The sequence below is a fragment of the Eleutherodactylus coqui genome, chromosome 3 (genome assembly GCF_035609145.1).
Source record: "Eleutherodactylus coqui strain aEleCoq1 chromosome 3, aEleCoq1.hap1, whole genome shotgun sequence".
NCBI lineage: Eukaryota > Metazoa > Chordata > Amphibia > Anura > Eleutherodactylidae > Eleutherodactylus > Eleutherodactylus coqui.
Window position 1 is genome coordinate 241957270 of NC_089839.1, and position 25679 is coordinate 241982948.

General features: G+C 44.7%; 1 protein-coding gene across 5 annotated transcripts in view; it reads right to left on the reverse strand.

Moving 5' to 3' along the window:
• LHX9 (LIM homeobox 9) overlaps positions 1 to 25679 on the reverse strand; it is a 59271-nt gene that overhangs the window by 21233 nt on the left and 12359 nt on the right. For 3 of the 5 annotated variants that reach the window (XM_066597186.1, XM_066597184.1, XM_066597182.1), the window contains one exon: positions 23576 to 23937. In XM_066597186.1, the coding sequence (XP_066453283.1) occupies positions 23576 to 23937 (362 nt within the window). The remainder of the gene's footprint in view (positions 1 to 23575; positions 23938 to 25679) is intronic. The other 2 variants (XM_066597187.1, XM_066597183.1) reach the window with 1 other exon arrangement.

The following is a 25679-nucleotide window of genomic DNA, read 5'->3' on the forward strand; positions in this document are numbered from 1 at the left end:
AAAAATCACTCTACAAAACTTCCTTTTTATGAGAAAAAATGTCTGCATTCATAAAGACCTGCCCTATAAAAATATACCTTGTCTGTTATACCGCACGGTGCATGGTTTAACAAAAAAAAGGCCAGAACTGCTATTCATGCACTTCACTAAAATGCAATAAAAAGTGATCAAAAAGTCACATGCGGCCTAAAATTGTACCAAAAATGCTGCAACACATTCCTCAATAAACAAGACCTAACACAGCTCAGTTGGTGGGAAAATATAAATGTTATGGGTCATTGAATGTAATGATGTAAATACAAGTTTTTGGTTGTTTGTTTGTTTTTTTCTTAAAAAGAGGGTTTTTATTGTGCAAAAGTAGTAAAAAAAAAAAGAAAAAATATAAATTTATAATTTCCGTAATCGTATTTACCCAATGAATAAAGTTAACATTTATACTGCTGTAAAAAAATGCTAGAATTGCTGTTCATCTGGATGCCAAGAAACACAATGAAAAGTGATCAAAAAGTCACATGTAGCCTAAAATGGTATCAATGGTCACATGATTTTGCCAGCAAGCAAGTGCCCATTAGCTACTGCAGTGAGTCTGCCTTGGCGACATGCGGCTAACTGAACAATGTGGACTAACACACATGATACTCTGCCATATTTTAGGCTCCGTTTTGTGTCCATAATACGGAAGTGCATCCCGGCCTGACCGGGGATCTGCTGATCTGAGCTCAGAGCATCATATTCCGATATTCGGAGTTTGGCTCAGGAGACCCGCGGTCATCCAGAATGCACTTCTCTATTGTGGACACAAAATAGAAACAGTGTGTCATCGGCCAAGATTATGGAAAAACTACAACTTTGACATGTCCTGAATGTCTGGAACTATCAGCATACTGGAAGGTCTAGTTCTATCAAATATCAACAGACAGAGGATATGCATTTTGAAAATACTGCAACTCCTAGCCTGCCACGACAATTTGCAGACTGATTGGCATGTTGGGAGTTGTAGTCGGTTGACACCCACCCCGCTTCAACAGCAGCAGCATTTTATACCCTAATCATCCCTCTTCCACTGACATAATCCCCTTCACTCTCATGTGCCCTGTATGTGATGCTAGAGGTGTAGGGAGCTATACAGGATCCTCTCTGATCTCCACTGCGTACTGCAAATGAATCACATGATGAAGGACCTGTGATGGTCATGTGACTATGAGGTCCTTCTTCTACTGTAGCCTCACTAACCACACCGATAATACGGGGCAGTATTATCAGTGCTGTTTATATTGTGTAGTGAGGACCAGCCCACCAAGAATATGCCACCCCCCCCCCCGATTATCAGTCCAGGTCAGCAGATAGAGGAGGTGGGGGAGGGGTGGAACTGTCCCGCTAAATCCAGGACAGTTGGGAGGCATGCTATAACTGAATTGCAATGGCGGCACAGTACCTGGAAGGGGAGCAGTGTGCAGGGGGAAAGCTGCAGAACGCTGGGGGCCGATGATTTTAGTATTTCAGGCAGTTGGACTCTCAGCGACCTTTCATACAGGATGAAAGATTTTGCAACAGTATTAGAGAATATGCCCTCCTGCGGAATATTCAGCCCTAAGATCAGATGCAGAATTGATAACGGCAAAATCCTACTGGTAATTCTGCATCAAAATCTGCAGTTTGCAGTGCAGATTATTGTGCGGAATTCAGGGACTGCGTATTCCACAAGGCTGATGAGGAATATTCTGTCCAATGTGAAAGGTCCCTTAGGCCTCATGTCCATGGGGAAAAGAAGAATTAAAATCCACAGCGGATTTTAACTCTTCTCCCGCACACGGATCCGCACCTCATAGGGATGCATTGACCACCCGCGGGTAGATAAATACCCGCGGATGGTCAATAAAAGGGAATTAAAAAAAATATGGAGCATGAAAAAAAATGGACATGCTCCATTTAGGTGCGGGTCTCCCGCGGGGACGGCTCCCGCAGGCTTCTACTGAAGCCTATGGAAGCCGTCCGGATCCGCGGGAGACCTAAAATAAGAATAAACTTACCCGCAGCGGACCGTGCTGATCTTCTCTTCTTCGCAGCCGGATCTTCTTTCCTCGGCCCGGCGGATGTGCCCAGCGCATGTGCACATCCGCCAGCCGAAGAAAGAAGATCCGGCCGCGAAGAAGAGAAGATCTGCACGGTCCTCTGCGGCTAAGTTTATTCTTATTTTCAGCCCTCATGTCCGCGGGGCAGGAGGGACCCGCTCCGGATTCTCCATGGAGAATCTGTAGTGGGCCTGATTTTCCCCGTGGACATGAGGCTTTAAGGTCCTTTTATACGGGATGACTGTTGGGTACTTAAGCGCCTGATAGTCGCCTCAGCGATAATCGTCCTCTGCTTTCATACAGGAGCAATGATCACTCAGTGAATGGAGGAGGAGCGGGCCAGAGATCTCTTGCAGCGGCCCGCCACTATTCAAGTACACAGATAGTTCTTCATAGATGAATGAGCACCTGCTTACACGGGCTGATCGCCGTTTGATTTTTTTTATACCTGCACAAACTAAACAACGAATGATAAGCGAACAAATTATTTGTCGTTACGCCACTGGGACCGTTTACACTAAATGATCATTCAGATTTGCATGATCCAACGAGAATCTAAGGATCTTTACCCATATCCTTCTCATAGGCCATTATGTACATAGGTGGAAAAACACTTAATTTTTACTCCTTCATTCTTTTTGATTACTGAAACATTAACACTGCTCAAGAACTCTCAGTGCAAAAGAAACAGTTATATTGCACTAATGGCATTGGGTCTAGCTTTGGACTCTTTAAGCCAAAGGATGCAACACCAATTTTTTTTTTAATCTGCTGTGTAGATTTAGCTTAAAATTGTGACTTGCAAATGATACATAGAAACTTTGTAACCTTTTGTATGAACAGGCACGATGGTAATTTTGTTCTAAATTAAGGCCCATTTACACGTAACGATTGTTGCTCAAAATTCGTTCAAATGACCGAAAAGGAGCGATAATTGTTACATGTAAACTTAGGCATCGTGCACTTTTCGTTTGAACGATGATTTTAAGGTAAACTTAAAATCCATGGTTCAGACACTGAGAGATAAAGTGACTGCACACTGTTATCTCCACGGGAGCCAGCAGTTAACATTGCAGCTGTTTGCACAGCTAGGTGTGTGATTAATCACACACTGGGCTCTGCAAACAGCTCCTGGAGGCTAAACATGCAAATGAAGATGATAAAGTGTTGATGGCCATTAACACTTTATGCAAATAGATCACAAAATCTTTCAATCTTTCAGTCGTTTGAAAGATTATTTTTGCGTGTAAATGGGCCTTTATTCTCTTTTACAAACCTTTGCATAACTAAATATATTGCCTTGCACTTGGAAGAAAGATCTTAATTGTGGTTCATAAAAACATTACAGTGTACACCAATTAACTGGTCCTTTTTCCTCAGTTGCAAAGTGATAAACAGATAACATAATGTGATTAGGTATTAAGATTGTCCCTTTAATGTTGCATCAACTTGCATTACGGAAATGTATTCATCATTCATTTCATTCTTACATAAATTGCCTCTGTGATGTCAGTTTCCATGACATTGGTGGTCTACATTCCCCAATGAAAAAGCCAAGACTAAAAATGGTAAAAGCAGCATAGCAATGTAGGATACAATAGAAGCAGTGCCTGCATTACCAACCTGGGATGCTGCAATGTGTACAGAGCTTTCTATTCCATACACACTGTGTACAGCCCGGCAAACAACTAATCAGCGGGCGTTCCAACAAGCGGACCCCAGCTGATCAACTATTGATGACCTATTCTGAGGGTAGGTCATCAATAGTTAAGAGGTGGACAACCCCTTCAAATTCTTTACCTAGGCAAAATATATTTTTTGAATCTGCTCAGCCTACTAGAAAACATGACATAAGTCATACCTCGCTGGCTCTGCCGATGCCCGCTACCCTGCTGTTCTCTACTTTCTACTGCAATGGCGATGACATCCTAACTACTAGACCTGTGATCACAGTTAATCACTGGTCAAAGTGAGCTGGTGATTGGCGGCGGTCACATGTCCTTGTTGTTGGTGACGTCTTCACTGCAACAGGATGCATAACAATAGTGGACTGGGCACCAGTGGAAAGGAAGCGGTGAGGGATCAAGTGAGGTATGTATGTTTTTCCAGCAAGCTGAGCAGATTTCCAAAAATGTATTTGAATAACCCAGTTAATAATTTTTGTCTTGACACAAACATTTTGTGATCTCTTTTTACTAATCAATGGTCCATTTAATGCAGCTTATACAAAGGCGACCTTTTGGGTAGTGCTATTCTCTAGTCAAGGACCTTAATAGCAACTAATCATTTCAAGTTCAAAACTGCACAAGAAACATGGAACATCCCATTAGAAGCAGCCTATGTACTATTGATTCATTATTCAGGGAAGTACAGTTGAAAAAAAATAAGAAAACAAATCATTCATATTCTAGATTTAATCCATGGATAAATCAGTCATATAAATAAAATCCCATTTTCATACCAATGCACAAGATTAGCTTTTTTAAAGTCACTCTAGAAGCAGTTTAAAGCAGTTTAGATGGAACAAGGCTCATTGCACAGCAGAGCTCCAAATCCTCTACCTCTTTTCATACAGTCATGTAGAGAACTAACAAAATTCTAGCTGCCTAATTTCACCACTAGGGGGGGTAAATGGAAGACAGATTTATTCCTATAGAAATCAATAGCAAATCTGTCTTAAGTAACCTCTTGAGCAGCAGATAATTAGACAGGCCACTGATCAGTGGCATAGCTACAAGGGTTGAGCAGGAAGCAGTTGCAGTTGGACCACAATACTTAGAGTCATAATATAAAGCCGTTGTGAAATTGAAGTTTTTGCTAAGAGGTTTTTTTGACCTAGTGGTGGGCAATGTAAACACTACCTGTATAAACAATTGCTGTCTGGGGAACAACTAGAAAATGCTAAATAGATGTAAGTAGTCAGAGCAAAGAAGGCGCAAGGATGGGTGATGAATGCCTAACAGAATGTGCCCCTTTTGCCCTTGATGTACTTTGCCCCTGCAGCTTTACCTTTAGACTACCCCTCAAGTGTCAGCATTTAAATGGCACTAACTTTTCAAACAACTTGTGCCTATGTGATAACTAGCAAACACTTTATTGACCTAAAATCACACCTCAGTGTTCGTCTACAAGGATCTCCCTTCCTTCTAAGTTGCTGTCCACTGCCTGTTGTCAAGTGATGCCCATCTCTAGTAACAGATTTAACAAGCTGGAGAAGGTTGATGGCTCATCCTACCCATAAAGGTCTAAGGAGAGGAAAGGAGGAAGTGAGTTGCTGAAGAAGGAGAGACTCACACAGATGTGCTTGCAGCTAATAGTGAATTGTTTACTGTGTTATAGCTATTGGAATCACATCTCTACTGCTTGATACTTCTCTAGTGTTCTCCATGAGGATGTTATATCTCTTTGTCTGTGTGTGACAGAGAAAGTTAGTGAACAGAATCTGCAGTTTTCTCTGTGCACAACGTACAGAATACAACATGAGATCAGGCTCCTCCCACCAGCTCTGAGAGAACTAGAAATAAGAAATACAGCCTACAGAAGGCACAATGGGGAAAAATACAGGATATACATCACATAATGGCCAAAGATAGTGTTATTTCTCATGTACACACATGACATCTTATTCTAAAAAGTTAGATATACTTTAAGTTTAGACTAATAGGATTCTGATTTCAGCATATCTTTTATTTTACCCAGTTGTATTCTACCTAAAGGGGTAGCCTCATCTAATAATGTTATTGCATATCATTAGGATTCTGGTCAGTAGGTGTCCAATCTCTTAGACTTCTGCCGATCCAGAAAACAAAGGGACTTCACCATTTCTCCTGCACAGTGCTGTGTCCTTCCAATTAAAATGCAAGGAATTTAAACAAAGCTCTATTTAAGTATATGGAGCTGTGTTGTAGTTCCATGCCTATTGTGTTGGGAAAATCTGTGAAGGAGTCACAGCATTTAACTAACCCTGGGGCCTCTTCATCCAGAGTAACAGTGGGGGTATGACAGTTGAACCCCAATTGGTGAGAAAGTAATGATGTATCCTAGCATATGTAATCACTTCCTTTAGGGTAGTTTCACGCTTTTTTGGTTTTTAAATCCACAGTTTTTTTTGGCAGTTTTTCATACAAGTTTTTGAATCAAAGCCAAAAGTGGATCCAGCGGGAAGAAATATAAGTTCTTCCTTTATATTTCCCATGTCTTTTGACTCCACTCATGGCTTAGGCTACAAAAACTACATAAATTCTGCCACAAATATTGCATAGAATCATAGCATGGTAGAGTTGGAAGGGACCTCCAGGGTCATCGAGTGTTATGCTGTAGTACACAGTACACAGCAGTACAGAAATATTTCAGTATATTATAAGAGAGAGCAAGTGATTTGCATGTTCAAGTCCTCTAGTGGGATTACCATATATACCAATATGTAAAATACAAAAACATTTAAATAAGAGGTTAAAAATATTTTTTTAAAAGCTCAGGAGACAAACTCTAAAAAATCTTTTTCTGCCTAATAAAATGCTTTATTATTAAGTAAAAAAAATATACAAACAATACAAAATGGAACATAATTGGTATTGCTGCATCTGCAACAACCCAAGCTATATAATTACATTGACATGTCAAAAACCATGAGACAGAAACTAATATCATGTAAGACCCCCTCTAGCTCAGCGAAGTGCAGCAACTCAACATGGTATCAAGTTCAAAAGTGGATAGAAGACGTCTGAAGGGTTATTGGGCCATGCTCTCCGGATAGCCACACACAACTCCGTGGTAAATGTAGGTGCAGGATCTTGGATGTGAATGAACCTCTCCACCATATCCCATAAATTGGGCTCATGTCAGGTGAACATGCAAGACACACTATTCATAGGAACTCTCCAGAATGTTCCTGAAACCTATTGTGGGCAATTTGGGCCCAATGGCATGATGCATTATCTTACTGGAATATCCCATCATAATGTGCGTACATGAAGTCCATTAAGGTCTTTAAATAGTCACCAAGCAGTGAAACATAGCAGGCACTAGTCAATTATGTGTTTGGGTGGACCAGTGGACCAAACCCATGCTATGAGAATACACTCAACACCAGAATGCCACCACAACCAGCCTATACAGTGCCTTATTGACAACTGGGGTCCATGGCTTCATAGTTTCTGCACCACACATGAACCATCAGCCTGTAACAATTGGTATCATAACACATCGGACCACACCACATTTTGCCAGTCCTCTAGGTTCCAGTTAGCAACCTCAGAGTGCTGTGCCTGGTGTTGTGATGTTAACAGAGGCAGTCTGGTAGGTATTCTGCTCCCATATCCTATGGAAGATAAAAAACGCTGCACCGACCTGTGGTATATGCATATGGGGCCTACTGCATTGAATTTGGATGTGATTATTGCTAGAGTTGCTTGTCTGTTCAAATAGTCAATTCGAGTCATTGTAGCTAATCATTAAGCACCTGTGGGTGGTAATGCCTTCAATGACGCATTCCTGGTACACATGTGAAACTGTGGATTGAGTAAAATTAAATGCCCGCATAACTTCGAAAACGGAATGCTCCATTCATCTGGCATCCCCAACATGCCTCGTTCAAACCTAACTAATATCACCTTCAATGAGCACGCTGGCCAGTGTTCAACCTCACTCATAGGATAATACCTTACCACTTACACAGTTGTGGGCGTTCCCAAGCCATCACCTTAGGTAATATTACATCATAATCAACTTAAATATCGCTATCCCATGACTTTTGGCACATCAGTGTATCACCTTATTTATTCCGCACACTAAATGTGTGTTTAAAAAGAAAGCCAGAATTTAGTTTTTAGTTAATTCTGCTGTCAAAAAAATTAAAAACTAACAAGAAAAGTATATATACCCCAAAATCGTACCCCAAAAAGCATTAATTCATCCAAAAAAAACAAGCAGTTACACAGCTCAGGCGACAGAGAAATAAAAAGGTTAAAGCTCTCAGACTATGGTGACACAAAAACATATTATTTTTTATGGGACCTTTCACACGGGACGAAATTAATCCACGTGGACATCTCCGCGCCATGATATTATCCCAATGGGGCTTGAATTCCATATCTGTAAAAATCCGCGTGTCTTTACTTCAAAACTGCAAGATTGATATCCACAGCGGGAGACCTTCCTGCTGCGTAATTAACAACGTCTTGCTGAATTATTGGTGTGGATTTCTAACAAACAGAAATTTTAATTTCGCAATTTTAAAGTCTGCGAAAAAAAGTGCAGGAAATTCTGCAAGACCTTCCACAGAATGCAGTGCGCAGTTAAACACGTAACAAAGTCCTGCATACAATTCCGTCCCGCGTGAAAGTACAAAAGAAGTACAGAAGAAGTAAAACGTGAAAATATGTAAATTTGCTGTCGCCAAAATTGTATCAAGCCACGGAGAAAAGTTAAAGTGTCGCTATGCCGTGTACGGAGCTGTGTGTTTCCGATACACAGAGAGAACCGACGGCGCACATGTTGATGTTCAATGTGAAACGGATTTTGCTGTGGATTTTCGGATGCAGAAATTTCGCACCAAATCTAGTCCATGTGAATGCATAAAGTGATTTTTAACAAATTTTCATGTTACTCTATGGATTGAAAAATTAATGCAGTGATTAGAAAAAAATGCTAAAATTGCTAGCAAATTACTTGACTGGAGGGATTTAAAAAAACAAACTTCAAGCTTTCCTGGGCATTCCTATAGACAGCAATATCACAGTGATTTTTTTTTGTATCGCATTCTAGAGCAATTATTAGTACCCCGTTTCCCTGAAAATAAGACATACCCTGAAAATAAGACATAGCATGATTTTCCAGAATTTTTGAGGATGCAAAATGATTTTTCAGGCTTTTTGAGGATGCTTGCAATATAAGCCCTACTCCAAAATTAAGCCCTGCTAAGTTAATTAAAAAAGCCAATTTAAATAGTGTCCAGGCAGCTATGCATGTAAAAAAGTTAAACCTTTTTAAACAAAAATTAATATAAGACACTGTCTTATTTTTTAGGGAAACACAGTAGCATTTTTGTGTGATCCAATTAAAATGCATTAATAACAATTTTTTTTTAAAACACACGTCTTGCACTCAATAATATTTATCTGCAATCAAGAATTTGGAAAGCATTTGTGAGTTTTCAAATACTGCATGCGATTTTGCATCTGATTTTCTTTTTAAGCAGCCTGGCAATTAGCAGTAAATCGGAAGCAACGAGATTGATGACTGATTGGCTACAGGAATGGTTGATTGAATTATTGAATATGATGGTTATTCTTTTCTCCCATGAATCATATCAGATATGAGGTGACTGACAATCTTCCCTCTAACTCAATAATGTAGACAATTGGCTTCTGCAAGGACGATTTGAATCAAATTGGTGACAGTAAAAGATAATTAGTAGAGATGAGCGAACGCGTTCGTCCGAGCTTGATATTCGTGCGAATATTAGGGTGTTCGGGATGTTCGTTATTCGTGACGAACACCATGCGGTGTTCTGGTTACTTTCACTTCCTTCCCTGAGACGTTAGCGCGCTTTTCTGGCCAATTGAAAGACAGGGAAGGCATTACAACTTCCCCCTGCAACGTTTAAGCCCTATACCACCCCCCTGCTGTGAGTGGCTGGCGAGATCAGGTGTTCGCCTAATATAAAAGTCGGCCCCTCCCGCGGCTCGCCTCAGATGCGGTGTGAGTTAGATGAGGGACAGTGCTGTTTATACCGGAGCTGCTGTAGGGAAAGAATTGGTAGTTAGTGTAGGCTTCAAGACCCCCCAAAGGTCCTTATTAGGGCCACTGATAGCTGTGTGTTGGCTGCTGTTAGCAGTGGGATTTTTTTTTTTCTCAAAGTCGCCTCTGCAGACCGTTGCACCTGGCATTAGGGACAGAAGTGCTGCATAGGCAGGGAGAGTGTTAGGAGTGAGTGTAGCCTTCAAGAACCTCAACGGTCCTTTCTAGGGCCATATTTATCCGTGTGCAGTACTGTCCAGGCTGCTGTTGGCTGTGCTGCATTTTTTTTGGGCTTCTCAAAATCGCCTCTGCAGAGCATTCCACCCTCCATTGATACTGCAGGGAAAGAATTGTATAGGCAGGGCCACAACACAGTTATTATTCATAGAATATACGCAGTGCTGCCTGTTGGTGGGAAAAACCTGAAAACAAATCTATTTGTCCAGCCTCTGTCCGTCCTAACGCCTGTGGACACGTGTGAGCTGCGTGAAAAACATTGCTAAATCATACGCAGCCAGCTACGCTTTACTGCTGGCTTCGCCATTTGCTTTCCTTAATTGGGAAAAAAAATACCTGCTCTGCCACAGTTAATAACTCTGCTACCCTCACGTTCTGTGACACATAAGCAGGGACACAGCGCAGTTATTAAACTTCTCAGGTTCATTGAATATACGCAGTGCTGCCTGTTGGTGGGAAAAAACTGAAAAGAAATCTATTTGTCCAGCCTGTGTCCGTCCTTACGCCTGTGGAGACGTGTGAGCTGCGTGAACAACATTGCTAAATCATACGCAGCCAGCTACGGTTTACTGCTGGGTTCGCCATTTGCTTTCCTTAATTGGGAAAAAAAATACCTGCTCTCCAAGAGTTATAATAACTCTGCTACCCTCACGTTCTGTGACACATAAGCAGGGACACAGCGCAGTTATTAAACTTCGCAGGTTCATTGAATATACGCAGTGCTGCCTGTTGGTGGGAAAAAACTGAAAAGAAATCTATTTGTCCAGCCTGTGTCCGTCCTTACGCCTGTGGAGACGTGTGAGCTGCGTGAAAAACATTGCTAAATCATACGCAGCCAGCTACGCTTTACTGCTGGCTTCGCCATTTGCTTTCCTTAATTGGGAAAAAAAATACCTGCTCTGCCACAGTTAATAACTCTGCTACCCTCACGTTCTGTGACACATAAGCAGGGACACAGCGCAGTTATTAAACTTCGCAGGTTCATTGAATATACGCAGTGCTGCCTGTTGGTGGGAAAAAACTGAAAAGAAATCTATTTGTCCAGCCTGTGTCCGTCCTTACGCCTGTGGAGACGTGTGAGCTGCGTGAAAAACATTGCTAAATCATACGCAGCCAGCTACGCTTTACTGCTGGCTTCGCCATTTGCTTTCCTTAATTGGGAAAAAAAATACCTGCTCTGCCACAGTTAATAACTCTGCTACCCTCACGTTCTGTGACACATAAGCAGGGACACAGCGCAGTTATTAAACTTCGCAGGTTCATTGAATATACGCAGTGCTGCCTGTTGGTGGGAAAAAACTGAAAACAAATCTATTTGTCCAGCCTGTGTCCGTCCTTACGCCTGTGGAGACGTGTGAGCTGCGTGAAAAACATTGCTAAATCATACGCAGCCAGCTACGCTTTACTGCTGGCTTCGCCATTTGCTTTCCTTAATTGGGAAAAAAAATACCTGCTCTGCCACAGTTAATAACTCTGCTACCCTCACGTTCTGTGACACATAAGCAGGGACACAGCGCAGTTATTAAACTTCGCAGGTTCATTGAATATACGCAGTGCTGCCTGTTGGTGGGAAAAAACTGAAAAGAAATCTATTTGTCCAGCCTGTGTCCGTCCTTACGCCTGTGGAGACGTGTGAGCTGCGTGAAAAACATTGCTAAATCATACGCAGCCAGCTACGCTTTACTGCTGGCTTCGCCATTTGCTTTCCTTAATTGGGAAAAAAAATACCTGCTCTGCCACAGTTAATAACTCTGCTACCCTCACGTTCTGTGACACATAAGCAGGGACACAGCGCAGTTATTAAACTTCGCAGGTTCATTGAATATACGCAGTGCTGCCTGTTGGTGGGAAAAAACTGAAAAGAAATCTATTTGTCCAGCCTGTGTCCGTCCTTACGCCTGTGGAGACGTGTGAGCTGCGTGAAAAACATTGCTAAATCATACGCAGCCAGCTACGGTTTACTGCTGGCTTCGCCATTTGCTTTCCTTAATTGGGAAAAAAAATACCTGCTCTGCCACAGTTAATAACTCTGCTACCCTCACGTTCTGTGACACATAAGCAGGGACACAGCGCAGTTATTAAACTTAGATAATTCATTCACTAGAGGCAGTGGGGCCTTTCGTTTTCCAAAAAGGGCAAAAATTATATTTGGCCTGCAGTCTTGCGCCAATTTATTTCCTGCCTGGGAAATCTAATCACTGGTAATACAGCATGCTGAGGGGTAGGGGTAAGCCTAGAGGACGTGGACGTGGACGTGGCCGAGGACGCGGAGGGCCAAGTGAGGGTGTGGGCACAGGCCAAGCTCCTGATCCAGGTGTGTCGCAGCTGTCTGCTGCGCGATTAGGAGAGAGGCACGTTTCTGGCGTCCCCACATTCATCGCCCAATTAATGGGTCCACGCGGGAGACGGTTATTAGAAAATGAGCAGTGTGAGCAGGTCCTGTCCTGGATGGCAGAAAGTGCTTCGAGCAACCTATCGTCTACCCGCAGTTCTGCGCCGTCCACTGCTGCCAATCCGAATCCTCTGTCTGCTGCTCCTCCTTCCTCCCAGCCTCCTCACTCCACTACAATGACACCTGCTCAGGAGCGGGAACACTCCCAGGAACTGTTCTCGGGCCCCTGCTTAGATTGGGCAGCAGCGGTTCCTCTCCCACCAGAGGAGTTTATCGTCACTGATGCCCAACCATTCGAAAGTTCCCGGGGTCCGGGGGAAGAGGCTGGGGACTTCCGCCAACTGTCTCAACAACTTTCTGTGGGTGAGGAGGACGATGACGATCAGACACAGTTGTCTTGCAGTGAGGTAGTAGTAAGGGCAGTAAGTCCCAGGGAGCAGCGCACAGAGGATTCGGAGGAAGAGCAGCAGGACGATGAGGTGACTGACCCCACCTGGTGTGCAACGCTTACTCAGGAGGACAGGTCTTCAGAGGGGGAGTCAAGGGCATCAGCAGGGCAGGTTGCAAGAGGCAGTGCGGTGGCCAGGGCCAGGGGTAGAGGCAGGGCCAGACCGAATAATCCACCAAGTGTTTCCCAAAGCGCCCCCCCGCGCCATGCCACCCTGCAGAGGCCGAGGTGCTCTAAGGTCTGGCAGTTTTTCACAGAGACGCCTGACGACCGACGAACAGTGGTGTGCAACCTTTGTTGCGCAAAGCTCAGCCGGGGAGCCAACACCAACAGCCTCACCACCACCACCATGCGCAGACATATGATGGCCAAGCACCCCACAAGGTGGGACGAAGGCCGTTCACCGCCTCCGGTTTGCACCCCTGCCTCTCCCCCTGTGCCCCAACCTGCCACTGAGATGCAACCCCCCTCTCAGGACACAGGCACTACCGCCTCATGGCCTGCACCCACACCCTCATCTCCGCTGTCCTCGGCCCCATCCAGCAGTGTAGTTCAGCGCACCGTTCAGCCGTCGCTTGCGCAAGTGTTCGAGCGCAAGCGCAAGTACGCCGCCACGCACCCGCACGCTCAAACGTTAACCGTCCGCATCGCAAAATTCATCAGCCTTGAGATGCTGCCGTATAGGGTTGTGGAAACGGAGTCCTTCAAAAGTATCATGGAGGCGGCGGCCCCGCGCTACTCAGTTCCCAGTCGCCACTACTTTTCCCGATGTGCCGTCCCAGCCCTGCACGACCACGTCTCCCGCAACATTGTGCGCGCCCTCACCAACGCGGTTACTGCCACGGTCCACTTAACTACGGACACGTGGACAAGCACAGGCGGGCAGGGCCACTACATCTCCCTGACGGCACATTGGGTGAATTTAGTGGAGGCTGGGACAGAGTCAGAGCCTGGGACCGCTCACGTCCTACCCACCCCCAGAATTGCGGGCCCCAGCTCGGTGGTGGTATCTGCGGAGGTGTATGCTTCCTCCACTAAAGCACCCTCCTCCTCCTCCTCCTCCTCCTCTGTCTCACAATCAAGATGTGTTAGCAGCAGCATGTCGCCAGCAGTCGGTGTCGCGCGGTGTGGCAGCACAGCGGTGGGCAAGCGTCAGCAGGCCGTGCTGAAACTACTCAGCTTAGGCGATAAGAGGCACACGGCCCACGAACTGCTGCAGGGTCTGACACAGCAGACCGACCGCTGGCTTGCGCCGCTGAGCCTCCAACCGGGCATGGTCGTGTGTGACAACGGCCGTAACCTGGTGGCGGCTCTGCAGCTCGGCAGCCTCACGCACGTGCCATGCCTGGCCCACGTCTTTAATTTGGTGGTTCAGCGGTTTCTGAAAAGCTACCCACGCTTGTCAGACCTGCTCGTAAAGGCGCGCCGGCTCTGCGCACATTTCCGCAAGTCCCACACGGACGCTGCCACCCTGCGCACCCTGCAACATCACTTTAAGCTGCCAGTGCACCGACTGCTGTGCGACGTGCCCACACGGTGGAACTCTACGCTCCACATGTTGGCCAGGCTCTATGAACAGCGTAGAGCTATAGTCGAATACCAACTCCAACATGGGCGGCGCAGTGGGAGTCAGCCTCCTCAATTCCTTTCAGAAGAGTGGGCCTGGTTGGCAGACATCTGCCATGTCCTTGGTAATTTTGAGGAGTCTACCCAGGTGGTGAGCGGCGATGCTACAATCATTAGCGTCACCATTCCTCTGCTATGCATCTTGAGAAATTCCCTGCAAACCATAAAGGCAGCTGCTTTGCGCTCGGAAACGGGGGCGGGGGAAGACAGTATGCCGCTGGATAGTCAGGGCACCCTCCTGTCTATTTCACAGCGCGTACAGGAGGAGGAGGAGGATGAGGAGGAGGGGGAAGAGACAGCTTGGCCCGCTGCTGACGGTACACCGGCTGATTGCCTGTCATCCTTTCAGCGTGTATGGCCTGAGGAGGAGGAGGAGGAGGAGGATCCTGAAAGTGATCTTCCTAGTGAAGACAGCCATGTGTTGCGTACAGGTACCCTGGCACACATGGCTGACTTCATGTTAGGATGCCTTTCTCGTGACCCTCGCGTTGCACGCATTCTGGCCACTACGGATTACTGGGTGTACACACTGCTCGATCCACGGTATAAGGAGAACCTGCCCACTCTGATTCCCGAAGAGGAAAGGGGTTCGAGAGTGTTGCTATACCACAGGACCCTTGCGGACAAGCTGATGGTAAAATTCCCAGCCGACAGCGCTAGTGGCAGAAGGCGCAGTTCCGAGGGCCATGTTGCAGGGGATGTGCGTAGATCGAGCAGCATGTACATCCCAGGCAGTGCAACAGTCTTTAAGGGCCTGGCCAGCTTTATGGCTCCCCACCAAGACTGTGTCACCGCTCCCCAGTCACGGCTGAGTCGGCGGGAGCACTGCAAAAGGATGGTGAGGGAGTACGTAGCGGATCGCACGACCATCCTTGGTGACGCCTCTGCCCCCTACAACTACTGGGTGTCGAAGCTGGACACGTGGCCTGAACTAGCCCTGTATGCCCTTGAGGTGCTTGCTTGTCCTGCGGCTAGCGTGTTGTCGGAGAGGGTGTTTAGTGCGGCTGGGGGAATCATCACCGATAAGCGTAGCCGCTTGTCAACCGACAGTGCCGACAGGCTAACACTCATCAAGATGAACAAAGGCTGGATTTCGCCAGACTTCTGTTCTCCACCAGCGGACAGCAGCGATACGTAAGCAATACGTAGGCTGCACCCGCGGATGGAAGCTACGTTCTCTCTCACCATCCAAAACGGGGACATTTGTGCTTCATCAATCTGTGTCTAATATTCCTCCTCCTCCTCCTGCTGCTCCTCCTCCTGAAACCTCACGTAATCACGCTGAACGGGCAATTTTTCTTAGGGCCACAAGGCTCACTCAAATAATGTTTTCAGAACAATTTTTATAAGTTTCAATTAGCTTAAAAGCGTTGGAACTTTAACTTGAACCAATTTTTCGTTACACTGGGCTGCCTCCAGGCCTAGTTACCACTTAAGCCACATTAACCAAAGCGATTAATGGGTTTCACCTGCCCTCTTGGCTGGCCATGGCCAATTTTTGGGATGTACATTAGTACTGTTGATACAGCAATTTTTGTGGGCCCTCGCCTACAGTGTAATCAAATTAATTTTTAGGCCACCTGCATTACAGCTGACGTTACCTCAGCTGTGTTGGGCAATGCAATGGGATATTTCTATGTACCGCCGGTGGCTTCCTGGCACCCACCCAGGCAGTGGGTCCACAGGGAGTTAAACCTACATGTGTCCACTTGTAAAGAACCCCAGTCTGACTGGGGCATGCAGTGTGGGCCGAAGCCCACCTGTATTACGCACGACATTACTACCTCAGCTGTGTTGGGCAATGCAATGGGATATTTTTGTGTACCGCCGGTGGGTTCCAGGGAGCCACCCATGCTGTAGGTGCACACTGAGTTTTTAATACATCTGTACACTTCTAAAGAACCCGTCTGACTGGGGCATGCAGTGTGGGCCGAAGCCCACCTGTATTACGCACGACATTACTACCTCAGCTGTGTTGGGCAATGCAATGGGATATTTCTATGTACCGCCGGTGGCTTCCTGGCACCCACCCAGGCAGTGGGTCCACAGGGAGTTAAACCTACATGTGTCCACTTGTAAAGAACCCCAGTCTGACTGGGGCATGCAGTGTGGGCCGAAGCCCACCTGTATTACGCACGACATTACTACCTCAGCTGTGTTGGGCAATGCAATGGGATATTTTTGTGTACCGCCGGTGGGTTCCAGGGAGCCACCCATGCTGTAGGTGCACACTGAGTTTTTAATACATCTGTACACTTCTAAAGAACCCGTCTGACTGGGGCATGCAGTGTGGGCCGAAGCCCACCTGTATTACGCACGACATTACTACCTCAGCTGTGTTGGGCAATGCAATGGGATATTTCTATGTACCGCCGGTGGCTTCCTGGCACCCACCCAGGCAGTGGGTCCACAGGGAGTTAAACCTACATGTGTCCACTTGTAAAGAACCCCAGTCTGACTGGGGCATGCAGTGTGGGCCGAAGCCCACCTGCATTAAGCACGACATTACTACCTCAGCTGTGTTGGGCAATGCAATGGGATATTTCTGTGTACCGCCGGTGGGTTCCAGGGAGCCACCCATGCTGTGGGTCGACAGGGACTTCACAATAGGGAGTTGTACCTGCCTGTGTCTATGAATTAAAAAGCCCGGTCTGACTGGGGCATGCAGACACCTTGACAGAATGAATAGTGTGTGGCACATAGGTTCCCCATTGCTATGCCCACGTGTGCAGCTCCTGATGGCGGTGGCACAGGATTCTATTTCTCATTGCTTCTGTACAGCATTGTGGGCTATCGCTCCGCCACTTTTAAAGAGGGTCGCTGCCTAGCCGTGCCAACCTCTGCAGTGTATGCCTGAGGTCCCTCGTCATGGCAGACGCAATTCTAAATAGACATGAGCGTGGTGTGGCATGAGGGCAGCTGAAGGCTGCGCAGGGACACTTTGGTGTGCGCTGTGGGGGGGAGGGGGTGCGGTTGGGCAGCATGTAACTCAGGAGAAGTGTCAGTGGAGTGTCATGCAGGCAGTGATTGTGCTTTGTTGGAGGTAGTGTGGTGCTTAGCAAAGGTATGCCATGCTAATGAGGGCTTTTCAGAAGTAAAAGTTGTTGGGAGGGGGGGGGGCCCACTCTTGCCGCTATTGTGGCTTAATAGTGGGACCTGTGAACTTAGGATGCAGCCCAACATGTAGCCCCTCGCCTGCCCTATCCGTCACTGTGTCATTCCCATCACTTTCCTGAATTGCCCAGATTTTCACACATGAAAACCTTAGCGAGCATCGGCGAAATACAAAAATGTTCTGGTCGCCCATTGACTTCAATGGGGTTCGTTGTTCGAAACGAACCCTCGAGCATCACGGGAAGTTCGTTACGAATAACGAACACCCGAACATTTTGGTGTTCGCTCATCTCTAATAATTAGTGAAAAAAAGCAGGTGTTTTTAATTCCCTGTTGGCATTCAAAGGGTTAGGAGATATCCTTGAGCTTGGGCTTTACTGGATTATTAAGTGTTGGTTGTTGGCCAAGGGATTCCAGTGTCAGTCCCAATTAATGGGAAGTATTTAGCACAGGAGGTACCCTGTTCATTTACATCACGCATCATAGAACTTAAACCTTGACTGAGGATTTTCCAGAATGAAAGCCGTCTAGGGTCAGCGTTGGTCGGAGTATCCTACAGGCTGGGTTTGATCATATGAGAAAAACAAGATAATGCCACTTATGGGCTCAACTCTCAAAAGTAAAAATATTTTATAGTAACACATTACCTCTCTATTATTGGTTTGCCTCTTTAATGACTGTGCCAGCCTTAAAGTCTGACATAAAGATTACACATATAGAGAGGGGCCAGATATTGGTCTAGTTATAGTACTGGTATTGTCTTCAGTCAGGGATTTTAATAGTCCTTTTAAAAAGACAGAAAGTTAAGGTTTCTGGTTTATCATTTCATTTTTAGGTTAAAAATTCTGTATTGATTAATTTTGATAATAAATTTTTATAGGAGTCAAAGCATAGATTTTCTGATACAGAGCTAAAATTCTTTACACAATCAGTGGGTTAAGGGCTATTACCCATAAGCATAGGCGTTTTTACGTGCGCCCACTGGCGCTGTAAAAACGCATGAACAGGTGCACAAATCTAACAGATGGCACAGGCCCGGCGCATATACGCCGAGGCTGCAATGCTGTTGACTTCCCTTCCCTCCCCTCGCCAGCTCACCTTCTCTCTCCTTCCCTCCAGGTGTTTGCAATAAAAGTGGGTGGGAAGGGGTGGAGCTAAGCACCCACCCCCTCCCCTTGTCTACAGCAAGCAATGGGAGGGGTGAAGCGGGGTGGAGCTTAGCTCCACCTCGTCCCGCCCCCTCCCATGGCAAACAGTCAGAGAGGAGGAGAGAAGGGGGAGGGAGCTTAGCAGTCATGCTGCTAAACTCCCTCCCACCTCCCTTCTCTGGCCGCTGTTATAGGCCGCCAAATTATTTCGGGCACAAAGATAGTTCCAGGACTTTGCCAACCGGGCGCTCTTACGTCGTGGGAATATATGTGATCTGATGCATTGGAATCCAATGCATCAGATGGTAGCGTATATCGACCGGCCGTGAAAACGGCGATCGATATACGCTTATTTGAATAAGCCCGAAAGGGGATATCTGGAACTACTAAATTGATGGCTTGTCCTTAGAATAAACCATCAATATCAGATTGGTGAGAGAACAACCCTTGGCACCCCCACTGATGAGAGAGGGCTGCAACCCCTTCATTATTTCCCAGACACAACTCAATACTCCTAATAGTGGTTGTGCCTGGTATTACAGCTACGTTGAATGGGACTAAGCTGCAGTGAGCTGTAATACCAGGGATAGGATAGGCCATCAATTTTATAGTCCTAGAGAACCCCTTTAAATAATACAATTTTAGCAACCTGCAGTCACCACCAGACAGACCTTAGAAGCTTACGAAAGTCAGATTTATTATTGGACTGAATGGCATGTGGATAAAGCTATATACAGTTGCTCTCCCTGGTGGAAGCTGCAGGGTGCCAGAATTTGTATCATGTAACAAATGGCTGTGTCAAGGGAGTCATGAGTCTGTAACAGGAAAATGGAGTTAACTAAAAGGGATGCCAATCGTCCGTAAATTCCTGGACAGTTCGTCAAAAATAGGGCATTTTTTCACTGCCTTTAAAAAATGTTGATGTGTCCATGGTTTTTTTATGAAACTGGACGAGTCTGTGCTGGTCATAGTGATTGTCGTTAGCATCCCTTTGCAAATCACAATGAATGCTTCTAATGTCTTCATGTCAGTATTCTGCGCTGCAGACATCTGTCACATAATCTGTATGATTCATTATGATTGTCTGTAAAAAAAAAATGTCAACTGGCCGTGATTTTTTTTAACGAATTACCTAGAAAAAAAGAAAGTTGGTAACCCTCTTAACTCCCTTATAGAGATCTGTTAACTTCAGCTTCGAATATCATAATACAGACTGGTGTTCAGGAAGGACATTTACTTTGCACCTCGTCCTACTGACCATTCATGTCAATACTCATTTGACCTCATCTGTTGGTCTTTCTGAATCCTACAACTTTTCTCCATTGTACCTGCCCTGCATTATCACTTTGAAGCTCCCCACAAACACTTTTGTCAATGCTTTAAAATACTTGCAGAGAAAAGCATTTTTATGATGCTTTTTGCATGCATTTTTTATTTTGTTGCAGTTTGTATATTTTTGTTTTTGTTTTTTTTGTGGCATTTTTGAATTCCTGTAAAGAAACCTATGGAAAATACAACAGAGACAAAAAACAGCTTATCTAGAGCATTCTGTTCTTTAAAAAATACCGCTGGCCCCAATAAATTAAACAAAAACACTAAAAACAAAATGCTAAGTCCTAAAAGAAGCCCAGGAAATAATAGCCTAGGGAGACAAACTTGCAAAATCAAGCTTACCCGGCCTTTAATTATTATCACTAATCATGAGATTTCACTAGTACACATATTCTGCGTTGTACCAAACTAAAGTGCATCTAAGCTCCCCATCAAAAGAGGTTGGCAGCTTTTGTTTCCATGTATCGTTGTTTGTCAGTGAGAAGCTGAAGCATAACAAATGTAATTGTTTCAGAGCAGATCTTGGAGTTTAATTGAGTCTGAGGAAACCCAGACCGGCTCAATAATACAGGCGAGCAAATGTCAGAATTGTCTGCATGGTAGTCTGGGTCTGTCTGCTTCTCTGAAGTTGTAAGCATCCGAAAGTTGCTCAGTGATATCCTTTGGTAAATGCGAATAGCCATAGCATCCATAAACCCATTTTATTAAGTTCGTTAACAGCGCAGGATTACTTTTGAGCACCGTGTTACACTTTATATATGTAATCTAATATATACATAGAGATATCTAATATAATATAGATATAATCTACAGAAAAAGTTCAATAACTTTGTTAATACCTTTTGATCATCTTGATCACAATCACATTCTCTTGCGCCTTACATTGACAAGAAGAACATATTATGTGTGGTTTGTTTTCTCAAGAAAATGACAATATCCATTGTTTGGTTAAGAGCATATAAGTGCAAGAAAAAGTAAATGAACCCTTTGAAAATACGTAGATTTCTGCAATAATTGCTAATAAAATGGGGTCAGATCGTTATCTGAGTCACAAATATAGACAATCTGTTGGCCACAATCAGGAAGTGGAGATGGTGTGACGTGATGACGTCTGTCCCAACCCACGTGACTGCACCTTTAGTACATGCGTCCCCCATTCAGCGCTTGGTGTACATAAGTGTCCTCTTCATGTGTCATCATCTCAGGTGTCATCTGTTAGAAATCTCTCGGTGGCTCAGTCTATAGCAGGCTCAGTTGCACATCCCCACTACAACATCTCCTGTGGTGTATGGATTGATTGGCTGACAGGGAGGCGTTTCTCTTAGTCAACCAATCAACCATAGTGGAAGTGTATTTATTTTGGGCCCACCTCTACATGGGTGTTGGTTATTGTCCTGCTTGAGGTGTTTGGTGAGGCAGCGGACGTTTGTCATCTAAGTATTTGTGGTTATTTGTTCTGTGTGGGACTCATTCACTTCTACCAAATACATCACCCTTTCCTTCTGTATTACACATTTTCCTTATCCTCTATCTTGGGACAGACTAGGTTCCTGATGTGGACCCACCCCAATTGAGGCGAACACCGTGCTTTTAGGCAGGGTATATCACACAAAAAGTTGGTTAGGAACAGCATTCCCATTTTTCAGTTACCGATATTTGCCCAATTTTGTGTTCCCCACATTCTGGTGATATAATATATGGCCATATTGGTCAATTTTGGACATTATTTACATCTTGGTCGGACATGTTGGTGATGTCTGTGAGGGGCGCCATACTCGCATTCTGCATGAACGTAACACAAACACAATCTATCTAAACCAATAACACAAACAGTTGTACCGTTCATGTCTTCTAATGCACACATTGAGTATACATCCACAGTCCAGGGTAAAGAACTAAGCCAACCCTTGAATGTAATAACCTGCAGAATGCCTTTTAGCAATAATAATCTTCACCAAAATTTTCCCATAGCTGTAAATAAGATTTGCACAATGCTGCAAGGAAATTTTGGACTATTCTTTCCTGAAAAAGTATTTCATATCATCAATATTTTGGTGGTTCCTTGTGTGCACAGCCCTGTTCAGCTCATGCCACAGCATCTCAGTGTTAACTTGGTGTTCCCATCTCAGACCTTTATGGATATGCCATAAAAGTATATCTGTGGGTCCCACCTCTGGGCCTTCCCAAGCCTTAGCCCAGCTGTATATATAGTGGCCGGGAGTGGTCAGGGGTGTGGAAACAGCCAATCGGGCTGTGCTATACTCTTTCCGTAACTCCCATAGAAGGAAATAGGAGTTATGGAGACAGTGTAGCAGAGCGAACTATACTATTTATGCTGCTCCTCTAGCTTGCTGTGCTCCACGGTTTCTGTAACTCCTATTCACTTCTACAGAAGGAGCACAGATATTTCCATACTCCTGGCCATCCCAGCTGCTGTGTCAAGAGGGGTACTGCCATCTAAGCCATGATTGCCCAAAATGGGAATACCCCTTTTAGATTAGGACTCTGACTTGGCCAGTCGAAAACACAAATTTTTTTTTCAGTGGTTCTTTAGTTGATTTACTTTTTCTCGCTGTACTGTAGATGTTTACTCAATATGCTCAATAAGACACCGTTCACACTGGACGCAATAATGCCACAGGACGAAGCCAAATCCACAGCTGCGGAATTCCACACCCAAGTCCACAGGTCTAAATGCAGATTTTGATGTGGAATTAAGGCAGGTTTTAGGCCATTTTTTTCAGCATCAAAATCTGCAGGTAGCCTTCGGATTTTGGTGTGGAATTTACCACGGCTTGCGGTACGTCGTGTAACTTATTCCGTCCCGTGCGAAAGGTCCCTTAGAGACATGATGGTACAACTGTTTGTCTGTTTGTCAATTTAGTTAGGTTGTGTTTGTCTATACAGAAAGTTCCCTACCTGTGAACGTTCAAGTTACAAACTTCGCTAGATGCGAACAAAATTGTCTGTGATCGTAAAGGCATTCTATCAAGCCACGCCAAACGCACTGCATGATAGACACTCTGCATAGGCAGCCCTGGGGCCTTCCAGAAGGCTCCCGGCTGTTGTGGCAACCACACAGCAACCTGCGATCTTATTGCCAGGGGCATTGCGATACCCCCGAATGTTGGGTGTCGTTTGTTTCCTACAGCTGGCACCCGCCCTCAACAACTCCGATAAGCCTCGCCACTCATCGGAGCTGTCAACTGTTTAAATGCCAGCACGGAACGAAACCTGTTTGTAAGTAGGGGACTTTCTGTAATTGTGACTTGGACAGCAATCAAACAACTGCTCATTGGTGAGCAATGCAGAAATTTAAGTAATTCCAAAGAGTTCACTTACTTTTTTTTGCAATGAATGAAATGCTTAGTTTTGGGGAAGGTGCTTTATTTTTCACAAATTTCACAATACATAATGAATTAATATCCTATTTCGATACCTGCAAAACAATGTAAAACGTTCTCACCTGAGGTGTAGTTGATGATGTCTACTCCCAGGGCTGGACTCTTCCTCTTTCTGGGTCTCCCTTTTTGCACTGCACCTGTTCCATTGGTGAAGTAGGGAATTGTAGACAGTCCTCCACCTTTGGCTGAGAGCTCAGTATAGTTGAGCTGAGCATGGAAATCTCCCTGGACCAAGAGCTCAAAGTGAGCTCGGCAATATACTAGATTTTCCTTCATGCCAAAATGGTCTCCTGTACTCAGGGTCTTGTTACACGTGGTGCATGTGAAGCAGCTTAGATGATAGACTGACTCTCTTGCTCTCATAACCATTTCTGAAGCTGAAATGCCAAGGTGGCATCGAGCACACCTCTGCACCGAAAACCTTCTGGAGACAAGCAAAATATTCATTCACTGAGGGCACTTGAAATGAAATCAATCCATATTAATGTTAATATGCTGGAAATAAGACCACTGAACACCCAATATACAGTATGCCTAGTATATTCTGAATCATAGTATCAGTGCTATGACATTCCCATCTAGCTGTAGATATACCAGAAGGATTATATGCTTTTGTAATGCCATACAGTGCTTGATATGTACCATTCTTTGAATTAATAGCTGTTATTAACACGCATGGTATCAAATAGCATATCACACTACAATGTATTCATATGGGCATTGGAAAGCTGTCTACTATTTCTAGATTATTACAGATTTCCTGAATTCTGCAAAATATGTGTAATAAATATGTTAAAAATGTGACATCGTCATTAGTAATTATAGAATATTATCAATAGACAGCAGAAGAAATGAAGACGGTGCATACGCGCACCCCCCGTTGATTTCTAGTACAGCATGCAGTGGGGACGGGGGGGGGGGGGGGAGGGGGCTTTGCATGACCGAAATGAGTACACAAAATACGGAAATGTGAAAGAACTCATTGAAATCAGTGGGTTCTATTCTCTGCGTATAGCGCATGCACATATGCATGTAAATATGCCCATGTGAATTAGGGTCTCAGTATACTTCAAGCAATCCAAACAAGAATAAAGTGCACCACAGACTTTTATATGCAGGGGACATACAATCTTTAATTGAAAACTTGTGTATAACTTCCAAAAAAGTTGAAATGAACAAAGTTTCGGAAATATAATTTCGGATATAGGGCAAAAGGAAGAAGAGGAAAATGAAGTCCCTTTCTCTTCTTCCTTTTGTCCTCCATAACCCAATGAAGGACATTATTAGTCCAAAAGCTTGCTAATTTCAACTTTTTTGGAAGCTATGCACAAGTTTGTGTACGTCACCTGCATATAAAAACAAAGTCTGTGGTGTACTTTATTTATGTTCAGATTCCTTGAAAGCTATCCCATATGTCAGATATTGATTTAAACCATATAAGCTTATAAACCATAGACCAATACAACCTCAGTGATTAGGCTAAGTATGTGACTGAACTACAGCAGTGGTAAACAACTAGTGGCCAGGAAGGGGCATAAATTGAAGCTGCTGAGCCCCAGTGCAAAATCTGGAACTGGGCCCCCAACTATAAAGCTTCATTGATAGTATTGGTGTTCAATATGGGGAAGAGAGACCTTATGGGCCCTTAGGGCTCCTGGGCACAAGTGCGGTTGTACCTTCTGCACCCCCATATACATACGCCCATGTGGTCAGGAAGATACATGTGACCCTCGGGTCCCAACCTGGGAACTTTGGGTTCCCTCTTCAAGAATTTGGTTGAATGAACACAGTTACTTTCAGTGGAGACCGAGAGATATGCAAACACCTGGATGTGCTCATTGGGCTGTGTCTAGATTTTCATAGCCTATAGTGAAGAGTGATCAGACTTGCATGGCCAACTCAATGGAAAATGGGAGCTATGAGACATTGAATGCAATGTACAGTCCTCATAGTCAATGAACAGCCAATGACCTCCTCTAAGTCAGTCCACCACCCCTATTCTCCATATCTGTGTGGGCCACAAGATATTCAGAGATGGCTATTCAAATATTGTATTAGGTTTATTGATTGAATTAACCATCTGCCTCCTCACAGCTGTGTTTAGATGTGGTATTTTAATTATCATAGTTGTTAAAACGATGTCACTTAATCAGTGTCAGCTTTATT